The sequence below is a fragment of the Sciurus carolinensis genome, chromosome 1 (assembly GCF_902686445.1).
Source record: "Sciurus carolinensis chromosome 1, mSciCar1.2, whole genome shotgun sequence".
NCBI classification, from domain to species: Eukaryota; Metazoa; Chordata; class Mammalia; order Rodentia; family Sciuridae; genus Sciurus; species Sciurus carolinensis.
The window spans coordinates 96,274,596-96,287,801 of record NC_062213.1 but is presented as its reverse complement, the minus strand read 5'-3'; the positions used below and the strand labels follow the sequence as shown (position 1 = coordinate 96,287,801).

Sequence of the window (13,206 nt, the reverse complement as noted above, 5' to 3'; positions counted from 1 at the left end):
AACTGGGTTCCACTCTTTCATCTATTCATCCATTTCAACAAACACCAAAAGCAACTATTAAATTTCAGACATTGGTAAGGAACTGACACAGGACACAGGGAAAAAATCAATCTCAGTTCCTTCCCTTAAAGAAACTCATAGTCCGGGCTGGGGAGACAGCTCAGTCAGTAGAGTGCTTGCCTTGTAAGCACAAGGCCCTGGGTTCGATCCCCGGCACCCCCCCCCCAAAAAAAAAAAAAAAGAAAGAAAGAAACTCATAGTCTGGGAGAGAGAACAAATACAGCTGTGCATAATTACAGCCCTTAAATAACAGCTGCATCCAAATCTGTACAAGTCAATGTGTGAGCTGAGAGAAGGAGTGGGCACCCAGGCCTGTGTGATGGGCAAGGGCTGGAGGTTGCCAGGCAGACTCAGGGGAGGGCACACCAGGCAGGGGGACAGGTACAAAGGGAAAGAGAAGTCTGATGGGGACCATCATCTCACAGGCTAAGCAGGTGTGCCCAGGGAGAGGAAGGTGAAGACAGAGGAAGTGGGCCCAGACTCAGAGGGCTGTGAGTGTCCAGGTTTACAGGATGCTGGAGGATGGTAGTAGGAGAGGACATTATCACCCCAAAGTGGGAAAGGGAGACAAGGTGGGACTTGTAGGGGATGGGGACACAGATATTGCTCCCCTCCCCAGGGTGGAGGTGAGGACAGAGACCCAGCAGTAGGTTGAACAGCCCCAGGAGCTGGGGCCTTCCTCAGTGTTTGAAGTGAGGCCAGGTCTTGATGATGTTGTATAAAGCCTGCCCAGGAGACAGAGTGTTGACCACATCACTGTGGCCCACCAGCAGGTAGTTGGGGGCCAGGTACCCTTTGACCACAGCACACTGGATCAGGTGTTGGGCCACTTCCAGTGCAGAGGCTTTGGGTGCAGTACCTGCAAAACATAGTCAGTCCATTGGTCATATGATTGCTGGGTGCCCTGCCCAGGACAGGACACACTCCTAGAACCACCACCACCACCACCAAGCTAGTATATTCCACTGTTGTCAGCCACTCAGTGGACAGACAGAAACCAGCTCTAGACTGCAGTGCCTCAGTGCCAAAAGTTTTCCTGAATCAAAAGGGCTGAACCTGGCGTAGAAATGCAATTGTTCCAAGAATATGCAAATCCTTTTCCACTGCAAAAGTTTATCTTACTGGGGAAAGTTTAGCTCCCCCAGGGAACATGTGGCAATGTCTGGAGACAGTTTTGGTTGTCAAAATTGGGAATGAGAGGATACTGTTATCATCCAGTTGATAGAAGCCAAGAATAGTACTAAACATCATAAGACCCAGAACCTGTGGGACCCAGGACAGTGCCACAACAAAAAAGTTATCTCATCTGAAATGTCCGTAGCACCAAGGCTAGAAACCCTTGGTTTAGCGGCAGACGTGCTTCCTCCTTCTTCACATGCCCTGACCCCATTTCAGTCCCATTTCCAGGCATGGTCCTGGGTCACTCCTGCCCCCACCGAATTCCCATTTCTGTGTCAGCCTGAACCAGCCCCAGTGACATAGCCTTCCCTTTCCGGGATTAAACAAAAACACCTAAATATAAAAAAAAAATAAAAAACTCTAGTCAAGGGCTCTGGTCCAAGACCATCTTTAGTGTGCAGTCTCAATGCAGAGTCAGGGTTTATCAATGCTTTCACACATAAGGTGAAGGGTGCACTTGCTGCCATGGCAACCCAAGAAATGATGTGTCTGCTGACTAGGATGAGCTTAAAATATGCACAAAGATCGCTTCATGTGTTCCTTAGGTATTGGAAGAGAGAGAGATTGGCTGTTTGAGCAGGAGGTAAATTTAAGGTGAGCATTTCATCTGAGGATCACCTCTGGTCACACTCAGCTTAATTAAATATCAGATTTGAAGCTCCAGCATGTGCAGTCATTAACACAATGCCTGAGTCTGATGGCTTTGTCATCCTCCCCAGAGTCAAACTTTTCTCCCTCAAATACCATACAATGACCACCACTGCCCAAAGCATCCACTCACCTGTAAAGGTGCCATGAATGAGATGCCCAAGGCAATATCATTGTAGCCAGGGATTTGGGAGCCTTGGACATTCCAGCCCACCCCTTCATAAACAGCACCATCCTGGCCCACAAGGAAGCTAGAAGACAGTGAGGGGAAATGGAGATGTGCATGAGAGAGAGGCATTCTGGGGATTGTTTCTTATCGTTATTCATTAATTCATTCATGTCTTTTCTTATCAGATATTATCTATTAAATTCTAAGCACTGAGTCACAGAAACAAATAAGACATAATCCTTACCAGTGATGTACTGATAAATCAGTTGGTGGGGCAGGAAACCCTGATTTATAGTATTTGCAGAGTTCTGTGGAAGAAACTTTCCACAATGGCTGATTTTAGGCTACCAGTTATTAAGCAACTAGCTCACAAAATTCCTGAATCCCTAACAGTCAGTTCTCATGAGCTGGCACATGCCCATCTGGCTCGAGCACATCACTCCTGCCCACGAGGAACTCACTGTCAATGAAGAAAATAAAATGACAGCTTTCAGTGCCTACCTTTCCCCTACCTCACCAATAACGACTTTCTCCAAACTGTCCCACAGCCTCCTCCCCACTGAGGACAATGCACACATCTCTAGGTTTACCTGGCTTGACCTCTGGGTACACTGGACTCTGTAGACCCCTCTCACCTTCTCCAAACATTCTCTTCCCATGACTTCCACCCACCACACCACTTCTCTCAGTTTTCTTCTTCTCTGGCTGTTCCCTCTCTGCCCCTCAGTTTCCTGTGGCCTTACCATGGGGTTCCTCAAGATCCTGCTCTGTTAAGCCTCTTCTCAGCAACACATCCTCCCAAGACACATCCACTTCCTGGCTCCTTTACCATCCATGAAAGTCCACGGGTTCACAACTGGACTCACTTCCTCCCCATCTACTCTCCTTTTTGGGGTCTCCTCGTGGAGGAAAGGCATTGCCACCCATTGCCCACTGGTCACAGGCCAAAACAGTCCTTGGTCCACCCACTCACTCAACCAACACGTGTCTGCAGAGTCTCCCAGCCACTCACCAACCCCTGCGCCCTAGTCATTAACCAGTCACCTCTTCCACTTCTCTCATGACAGAGGCCATCACCCTATACGTGTCACCAGATCATCTTGCCTTGCACTACACAGTCGTCAGATCTCACTACCTCCAGTTTTGCACTTTCTGGATCCACTCCTGAAGCAAAAGCCAGGGTGGTCTTCCTTAAAAATGTTGCCTATCATGTTAAAATCCTACTTTTGGTCCCTTGGCACTAAGTCCAACCTCCTCAGTTCAAGTTACAAGATCTTCAGGACATGGCCCCTGCTTGCCTCCCCAGCTCACTTCCCACCACACCCCTCTTTGGCGTATATGGGCTCATGATAAACATCTCTCAGTTCTTCAAGGAACTGCTATCAGGCTGGAATCCAAGTCTTTCCACATAAGTCCTTTTCCTCTACCTGAAATGTTCTTCTTCCTCTAATTTGCTCCCACTCTGTCTTTGGGTCCCAGTTCATATGTGACTCCCTCAGATAACATGTCCTTCACACCCATCTTCCCAGCAACCTAAGTCCCCCATTAAGCACTTAATGTACCTTATTGAGACTTACTTGTTTAATTATTTTTCTCCCTCCCTAAAGTACTAGCTCCATAAAGGCAGGAATGTGTCTTTGTTGCATTCAGTGGCATCCCCAGAGCACAGCCTAGGGCAATCTCCTATGACAAGCAAGTGTTTATCCTGACTCCAGGACCTCTCCAGGTGAAAAAATGACAGTCATAAAGTATAATAGAAGGGACACAGAAAGTCAGAAGTCAAAAGACAGGTAACTGCCTTGGGGAATCTGAGTATAAAAGGTAAGTAACCTCTCCTCAACCTATTATTTTCCTGTTTAGGATTTCCAAATTTATAGTTAATTTTCAGATATCCAACTGTCAACACAGTGAACAATGCTCTAAGTAATCAATCCTTCATGGCAGAACCTAGCAAAGCACTTGGGAGGTTCTGATAGATGATATACGTTGAAAAAATTTTTTATCCTCTCTTGAAAAGTTTGTTACTAAAATGGAAACAGAGAAGAGGGTCAGTCAGTCCAGAAGCACACGTGAAGTAATGGTAAATTCATCTAAGACAGGCTCCCTGTACAGGCTTAGCAGGCTGCATCCTGAGCAAAGGTGCCCAGTTGGAGGTACTAAAATCCAGCTCCACTTGCTAAGCTGTGAATGTCCTCAGAAGCAGGGGTTCCCTTTATTAAGGTGTACACATATGCAACGGGCTAGCAGTGTCCTGTCCTGAGACTTAATATTTAATGTGATTGATGTGATTGTTTCTGATAGTGTGCAGCCCCAAATGTCTTATCTGCAAGCTCTGAAAACATCCTGGAGAAATCTCTACCTGTTTTGTGGGCCATTTGGTTCTTTGTATATATATATGCCAGTATTAAGTGACAAGTTTTATAACTGGTACTCTTTAATGGAAACAATTTGATCAAAACTGTCACAGAATTTGAGCCCCATTTAGGTTACATTTAATAAGGAGAAAGAGAGAGAGAGAGAGATAAAGGGAGGGATGAAAGGGAGGGACGGAAGGGAGGAAGGAAGAGGGAGGGAGGAAGGAAAGTATATTGGTTTCCTCTCCTGTTAGGTCAGTGTGTTCTTTAATGAGACTTGGCACTAGAGAAATCAAAGGATATTCTCCAGTCCCTCCCTCTGCCTTCATACAGGGAAGATTCTCCAGGTAGGTTTACAGCCTGGATGCAGAGGATGGTACTATAACATGAGAGGGAGCAAGCTTCTGGATGTGGCTACACTGAAGGCAAAGCCTAAGTCACTGAGTAGAGGGAAGCAATTACATGAAACACACACACACACACACACACACACACACACACACAACCCTGAGATTGTCTTTTCTAAAGATTCCATTTGCACACATGTGACTTCCTCTGATGTCTTTTCAACAATCTTGGCATCGGTCACATCAATACACTACCTTTGAAAGAGGTACATAATCTGAGAACATGCCTAGGGCCATGACCACTCCCTTAGATAACTCCTAAATAAGACCCTCCGAGGATTGGGTGGGAAATCAATGGGGCCTTACCTAAAGGGTCTCTCAGATGGTGAGAACTCAGTAGATATTATTTCTTTTTCCCCTCCTTTCACAGGTTCAGTTTCTGCCCCCAGAAACTGGAAAAGAAACCTCTGTCCTGGGGTCCACTTACTTATACCCAATGTCACATGCATGGTGTCTGTCCATGAAGAGGGACTGGAGGTCTCGGACTAGCAGGCGGCACTCATCAGACACACTGCAGGTCCTCCCAGCAGTGTGGAGGATGACGACGTACTTTGCAGGAAGGGTCATCTTGGGACAGTAGGTCTCCCTGGCCTCCCAAGCAGACCGAGGGACAATGCTGGGGCAAGCTATGGCAGGGCAAAAAAATAATAATAGTAATGGAGAATTTATTTAGCCAATCCAGGTCAACCACTTGACTACCAAATGCCACCATAATCCTCAGGATGTTGAAACATCCCGCCATCCTCAGGCCTCCAACCCGACCCTGACGGTGGGACTCAGGAGCTGTGTCTCAGCAGCAGGACATGAATGTAGACATGATGTGCTGCTTGTTAAAGCCAAAATAGTGTCTACCTTATCACCTCAATTACACTAGACTCTTCTTTAAAATCTACATAAGTTTCCTCCGAAGTTGTGTTGTTCTACTTTTGTGGGGAGGGGGCTGGTACTGGGGATGGAACCCAGGTGTGCTTTACCACTGAGCTACATCCCCAGTCCTTTCTAGTTTTTATTTGCAGACAGGGTTTCACTAAGTTGCTGAGGCTGGCCTCACACTTGCAATCCTCCTGCCTCAGCCTCTCAAATCGCTGAAATTACAGGTGTGCACCACCATGCCCAGCTTCTTGTTCTACTTTTTGCATTCAGAAATGTGTTTGTATATAAGCATGGGAATATATAAATAGGTGTCTAAACATCCTATCCCTTTCTGTGCTTTTTTCCCTCCCTAGCATTTTTCACCATATAACACACCAAGTATTTTACTGGTTTGTTTGTTGTCTTTCTCTGCCCTGTAGGTTGAAACTTCACGAGGTCAGGGATTTCAATGTTCCTGATCCTTGGTATATCCTGAGGGTCTAGTAGGTGCTGAGTAAATGTTTATCAAATGAAGAAACGAGTGCACATATATAACACCACCCTGATGCAAAGGCTCTACCACTCTAGAAATCTGAGGGGTAAACAGGTGCCCTGGAGGGTCCCTCTCTAGGTTTGCCAGCCCCAAAATGTCAGAGAGTTGGGTGACCAGTTGTCTAACAAGAGAAATGGGAGGAGAGCCTAGTGGAGAGGTCACCCCCACCCCAGTGGTGTTTGAATTTAGTGAGGAGCGATTCTGGATGGAACCCAGAAAGGTTGGAGGTCTCACCTTCCTTCAGACTTGCCTTTGGCAGAGGAGCCAAGCAGTTCTCGCCTTTCACAAGAAGTGGCTGGATGTATCCAGATGACAGGTGTCCCCTCTGCACAGCATAGGAGATTAGGTCTTTCATGGCTGACAGGGCAGCAGGGCTGGGGCTGTGGCCTGGAAGAGAGCAATTGTGGGTAATCTCAGTCTGATCTGAGCTTTAGGGGAACTGTATGGAGATGGGACACCCTGCCAGTTCCTGCATGGGTGTTGGAGGAAATGAAGCAGGAGTCAGCTCATCCCCCAGGTCTGAGAGGCAAAGTCAAGGGTCTGCACGACAGAGTTCTCCCTGGCCCAGGATGAAGTCCTTTCCCAATGACCTGCCAGGACTTCATTTGTCCACCCCCTCCGTTCATGAGAGAGCTCAGAGGCAGTAACCACCCAACAGCACTGGCCTGCTCAGGCCAGGGTTTCCCGTCAGTAGGGCCCCACAGGCACGAGCCAGGCTCTTCACCCACCTACTCCTATTATTCCTTATCACAAACCTCTAAGGTAGAAGCTACTATTAAGCCCATTATTCATGTGAAGGAACTTGAGGCCGTAAAAAGCAACACATTCAAAATCCCAAGCCAACAAAAAGCAATAAGTAGTCCAAAATCTATAAACAAATACATTCACTCATCAATTAATAAACAAAAGGCTGAACACGGTGAGTTCTCTATCATGCTGGAAATCACCCTAGAGTTGGCAGCAGAGGAAATAGACTCATGTTCTGATTTCTGTATTATGGCTGTGTCTCTTTGAGTTATTTACTTCTCTGAAACTCAGGCTGCACTCTGTGGTAATAGAAATTGTGAAGTTCACCTGGACAATCTCAAAGAGTAGGGAAGGAAAATGAACAACTAGGATTTCAAGATCTTGTTACTGGTAAGGGCTGCACAAATTCAATGAAATGGTCCTGGACAGACAATGTATGTTCCAAGGCAGATAGTAAGGTATTTGGAGCAAGAGACTAGAAGAAAGTGGAGTCAGAGAATAGGGAAAATCTGGGAGTGAGAGATGGAAGGAGAAAGTGTCAGGCAGGAATCTGGGGGGTACAGTCTGCAGCTACAGAAAGTTGACATTAGAGGAAGACAGGATAGTCATTCACACAGAGGTGACAGATGAATTCCTAATCTTTCCAGTAGGAGAGCAGGGGAACATGCTTGCAGAGAGAAGATCAGTGAGCAACTCTACCTATGAGATGCCTAGAAGAAGAGGAGCTACTTGGAGACAGAGAAAGAAGTCAGAGCAGTTGGAGAAGGATCCTCACCAAGCCATGTATGGAGGTCAGGGAGAAGAGGATTCCAAGAGTTGATCTTCAGAGAAGTTTAAGAAGCTGCAGTGTTGAGTGTTAAGGAATCTGGAAAAGGTTCAGCTGGGGTGGTCATTACCTTCCTTGGTGCCAAAGAAGGCGACGCCCAGGGAAATGTTGTTGTAGCCTTGGGTGTGCGAGCCTTGGACTTTCCAACCAACACCTTCATACACCCTGCCGTCATCCCCAATCAGGAAGCTGTGCAGCAAGGAAACATATGTTTAGTGACTGACATTGTAGCCCACCCCTGAGAGAGCAAACCACTTACCCAGGCTCAAAATGGAGAAGTGTTTTTGAGCCGTGTTCACTAAAAGGATCCACATGGATTCTTTCCAAACAATGGAAAGACCAAGTCATTTATTCTAGTCCTTAACATTCTAAAGGACCTGCTCCAGCCTCCCTACCTCCCCCATCCCTTGCTCAGAGACTGGAGTTGTATATAAACAACTTCCTTCCTTCATCCCAGAGGAAGGAGAGGTCCTGGGACCTTCACAGTAATTAACACCGACCCAATCCCAATCCCCTCCTGACACCAACCCTATGTCCCAAGGACTTAGGGAAATCTGGGAAGTGGTTGGCCACGGACTCTACAATGCTAGAGTTCTCAGATTCCACACTTTCTTGTGGCTCTTCTCCCTCCTCCAAAATGCACAGTGCCCAGGTAATCATCATACCAGATATTTATCTGATTTCTCCCTGCAGGGTAACTGTCCTGCAAATACCTGGCACCTGAGACAAGGACACAGAAGCAGAAGCCAAAGTGAGAGAAGTGATCCCAGAAGCCAAAGTGAGGGAGTAGAGAGAGTAAGAGAGCAGGGATAAACCAAAGAAAGTGTGCACACTGGGCTGGCTTTGCAGTGACCACCCCTTGCCATCACCCACCCCACCCAAGTCCTTCTGAGGAACTGTGTATGCATATTTTAGAACTGTCCTTCAGAAGGGCTAGGGGCCAAGGGAGAATTCTATCAGTTCTTGCCTCCCCTCACCATCGAGGACTTTGGGAAAGCCTGAAGTATGGTGGACACTGAGGCAGAAGCCATCATCATGCATAGGAACTGTTCATATCTGGCCAAAGTCAGATGTGAGTCTCCTAGATGGCTCTTAGAGCAACAGATGGGACGACGGCCCCATCAAGGTATATGTGGTGGGGTGGAGCGTGCCAGGGGCAAAGACATGATTTTGAACCAATTCTGTCTCTGTGACTCCACAGCTGTGGGGCTTTGAGAAAATCAAACAGCCTCCCTATCTTCCTACCTAGAGAGGTGGAGACAACTGTTCTGTCAAACTCAGAGCTGTTGAGGAGTAAAGGCACTCAGGGACAAGGAAGTCATCTGTAACCTGTGATGTGCTGGGCAAACCAGAGTTGGAGTGGGTAGGAAAATTAGTTATCATTTGACTGTCCTTATTTTCTTTTGGGAGTTCTCAGAAAGGCAGGGACCTCTTGGAAAATTCCAAAGGATCTAGGATTTTATAAGGGTTTTAAACAGTTTATTCATTATAAGACCTACATAACTACAACCCAGAAATGAGGGAAATGAATGAGAAGGTGTTATGGTTTAGACATAAGGTTTTCCCCAAAAGCTCCTGTTAAACCAGGAATATTCAGAGGTAACAAAATTGAATTGCACATGCTATAACCTAATCAGCCCATCCTAGATTCAACAGACTGATGACTGGGTGGTAAATATAGGCAGGTGGGAGGTGGCTGGAGGAGCAGGTCACTGGAGGAATGTCCTGGAAGGGTTCATCTCCCCTGTGGCTCTCTCCTCCTCTCTCTGTCTTCTGACCCTGTCACGAGCTGGGTAGTTTTCCTCTGCTGGGCCCTTCCCCCATGATGTGCTGCTTCACTTGGGCCCAGAGCCATGGAGTCTACCACCTAAGGACTAAGAAAAAAAAAACTTTCCCTCCTCTAAGTTGCTCTTGTCAGGTATTTCAGTCACAGGAACAAAGAGCTGACTAAAACAGAAGGAATGGGAGAAGAATCCTGGGAGAGCAGTTTTGGCCATGTGCCTTGAGACCCACACTCCAGCGCTTACTTGTAGGCCACGTCACACCAACTGTTGTTGTGGACATGATGGGCCTGCAATTCCCGCAGCCTCTGACTGCAAACGGCCTGGTCATGGCACTCTAGCCCAGGGACATGATGTGTGACAAGGACATCCACGGGCATGGTCAGTTGAGAGCTGCAGCCAACAGCTTCTACCCCCCATTCCTTGCGAGACACCATGGTGAAGACATCTGTGGAGGAAACCATGGGACGTCACTGGGTGTGTCCTGCCCTGTGGTTGCCCATTAGCTACCTGGGCTGCACATATGTGTCTGGGCTGCATCTGCCCCATGGTGGTGGAAGAGTATTAGGAGGAAGCCCTCAGCAGGCAGGCACACCCACCCCTGCTCTTCCCCATAGCTGCATCTCACCCCTGAGGCAGAGTCTGATCCAGTCAGGGAGCCTCGATGCTTCACTGCCTGATCCCCACACAACCCCAGTCCAATAAGACACTACCTTCCAGCTCCTCCCCTGCTCTGCCCAGGCCCCTACTTCACGGAGCATCTCTATTTCTATCTCACCCACTTTCCTGAAGAAAGTCCTGAGCAGGGCTGCACCTCAGGACTGAACCTGGGAGGGCTGTACCTCCTCCTTGGCCTGGAGACTCCCTCCAGGCAGGGGCTGAGTTTCCCCACCCCAATCTCCTCCCTGAGGTCAGGGTTTCTATCTCCCCCTGACACCAACCCTATGTCCCAAGGACTTAGGGAAATCCAGGCTGTGGTTGGCCAGGGTTACTCTCTACTTAACCCCATTTGCCCCTGTCCCAGTGTCACATGGCTGTGCAGACCTGAGACACGTTTCCAGCCACATAAGAAACCCCAGTCAATCCCCAAGATTCCTCACCATCAAAACCTAGTTTGCCTTTTTCAATGAACTGAGAGATGTTGCCAAACAAATACTGCAGACCCTCTGACACCTGTTTTGTTTGTGTTTTGTCCCAGGAGGAAACAGCTGCAAAAGAATATTCCATTGTGCATCAAACTTCAAAGAATTCCAATACCAGGTATCCCAGTGGCACAGGCTCTGACCAGAAAGAGCCACCCCCTCTCCACTGCCCCTTGGCCTCCCCAGATATCCAAGCCACCTCCAAGAAATCTCTCTGAACTAACCAGAGGACCACCTCCAATAGCAGAAGAAGGCATGGCTTTCTCCAACATCAACTCCAGGTGAGCCCCCAGGTGTTACTTAATAGTTACAGACAGGGAGTCAGAAATAGCCTATTCTCATTGAGGGGCATCTACACACACGATTCGCAAAAACAACTTGGAAGTGCATTTGGGCACCTCCAAACCACAAAATCCTCTTCTGTGTGAATTTTAGCTAATGGAACATTGAGAAAGAGTGTGTGGGGAAGCAATTAGGTTCATCTGCATGAAGCAAGCCCGTGCCTGATTGATTTGGAGGGCGTCTGCTAACCCATGCTCCATGGTCCATGATGGACAGCAGTGAGATCTGGGGACAGGGCACTGACTTGCATCCAGTGATTGATATTCTTACCCCCAAGGAACTTTTTTATTCCTTTTTTTTTTCTAGTTTTAGGATCTTGATATGGTTAATTGGGTTTTTTTTTTTTTCCTCTTTTTAAAAATGTGTTCTTTCCAAGGAACTTTTTTTTTTTTTGACAAGCAAAAACCTAAGTCAAGTCAGACTCTGAATGATGTACTAGTAATATATTGTTCCAGTTTATTTGCTTTTACTCTCCAAGTTCTAAGTCCTCTGCGTGCATTATCTCATTTGATTCTCACAATAAGTTTAAGAGATTGGTAACCTTATGTCAATGTTCAGGTTGGAAAATTAAGACTTAACTGAATAACTTATTTGAAATCATTATTGGAAGCAGGGTAAGGAGTCGAATCCAGGTCTAGAGAGTTCAAGTTCTATGCTCTAAGTATAAAGCTATTTTTTCAACTTAGGGAAGAGCAAGCATTTTAGGAATTTCTATTTCAGTATTTGGTCCAGAGAAAGAAAACTTACCACAGGATTGGAGACCCAAAACAGAGAAGATGTGAAGCCAGAGCAGCATCCTTACATGTGCCAGGACACTAATTGGGACACTGGGTTTAGCAGCCCTTAAGGAAAGCAGTGGCCCTGGGAGAGACACTGACAGTTAACATGATTATTATGCTGACTCTGCAAATGGAGCACACCCCCCCACCCAGATTATGCAGTACCCCTGTCTGTCTCCCTGTCACACTGCGGGCCTCCTGAGGCTCATGCTTTCTAGGGTGCCCCTGCCCACAGCCAACATCCTTGTCTTTTTACCCCAGCGACTCAATTTCATCAAATACCTACTGTGTGCAGGGCCTGTTTAGGCACCTGCACATGCAATCTTTTTTAATGCTCACCATTTCTGTAAGGTAGGATTGTTAACCCCCATTTCTACAAACAAGGGAAGTAAGATCCAAAAACAGTTCAACCAAGAAATCCAAACTCTCCTAGACGAGTCCACTGCTGAGAATTACTTTCTAGCTGGGGACAGAACCAAGTGAGGGAGATTCAGGAATTGAGGGAAAGGAGCATCCCAGTTCCAGGGCAGAGGAAATCTGATCTTACTCTCCATTTGGTGAGGTCCAGTCCCTTCTCCTGGGAGGGACTCTGGAGAAGAAACACTCAGAAATACCTGTGGACCGGTGCTGTCCTGGCCCAGCAGGTCAGGGTGCAGTCCACTCGCTCCTCATTGGCTGGCAGCTCCCTCTCCTTCAGACTCGGCCTCAGACGCTGTCCTCTCTTCCAACTGGTGCCGCCTCCTCCAGCCTTCGCTCTCCCCAGCACTAGAGGGCGCTCCTTCCCTGGAAGTGACCCACTCAGGCTCTGACTTCCCAGAGAGAAGAGGAAAGCCTGGGATCCCTAACAAAAGACAGGACAGAGGTCTGAGGCTCAGAGCTGGCTCTTCCACAATAGCACTGAAAGAAACTGAGGTGGAACCAGACTGGGCTGGGAGCACCTGGGGACCCGCCCTGTGAATAAATCCAGGAATCTCCTCCCTGGGAAAAATCAAGATTGCCCAACCTTACCCGAGCTCTTTCCTCATCCCCAGTCCTTAATAAGCCCAGTCAACCTGTGGGAACCAGGGGCTGTGTCCCCCTGACATCTAGAAACTTCCTGTCCATGGAAAGGGATCTGCTTCAGAAGTCTGAAAGCTGTGGATTGAGGTCATTTCACCAACATGCCATCCTGTCCTCTTCCACTAGGTTCCCCTGCTTGGAGGGAGAGAAATAAAAAGCTATATTCCCAGGAGATGGTTCACTATGCCTAATTCTGACCCTGTAACCCATACATGCATCACACTGTTCTGCCACGCCACATCTTTGGCCTCAAGCTGTCCCCCACTACAGGAAGCCTCCCACAAGCCAAGCATCTCCAGTTCCTCACC

At 47.5% G+C, this 13,206-nt stretch overlaps 1 protein-coding gene across 1 annotated transcript; it reads right to left on the bottom strand.

The window, feature by feature from the left end:
* Positions 1–269: 269 nt before the first annotated feature.
* On the bottom strand, positions 270–12,721 carry Pglyrp4 (peptidoglycan recognition protein 4). Its single transcript, XM_047567027.1, is given in 10 exon segments — positions 270–919; positions 2,021–2,035; positions 2,038–2,138; positions 5,245–5,443; positions 6,457–6,609; positions 7,866–7,984; positions 9,823–10,024; positions 10,677–10,784; positions 11,808–11,921; positions 12,454–12,721. Coding segments are annotated over 9 exon segments (1,125 nt in total). The 5' UTR covers positions 11,857–11,921; positions 12,454–12,721; the 3' UTR covers positions 270–740.
* Between the last annotated feature and the right edge of the window lie 485 nt (positions 12,722–13,206).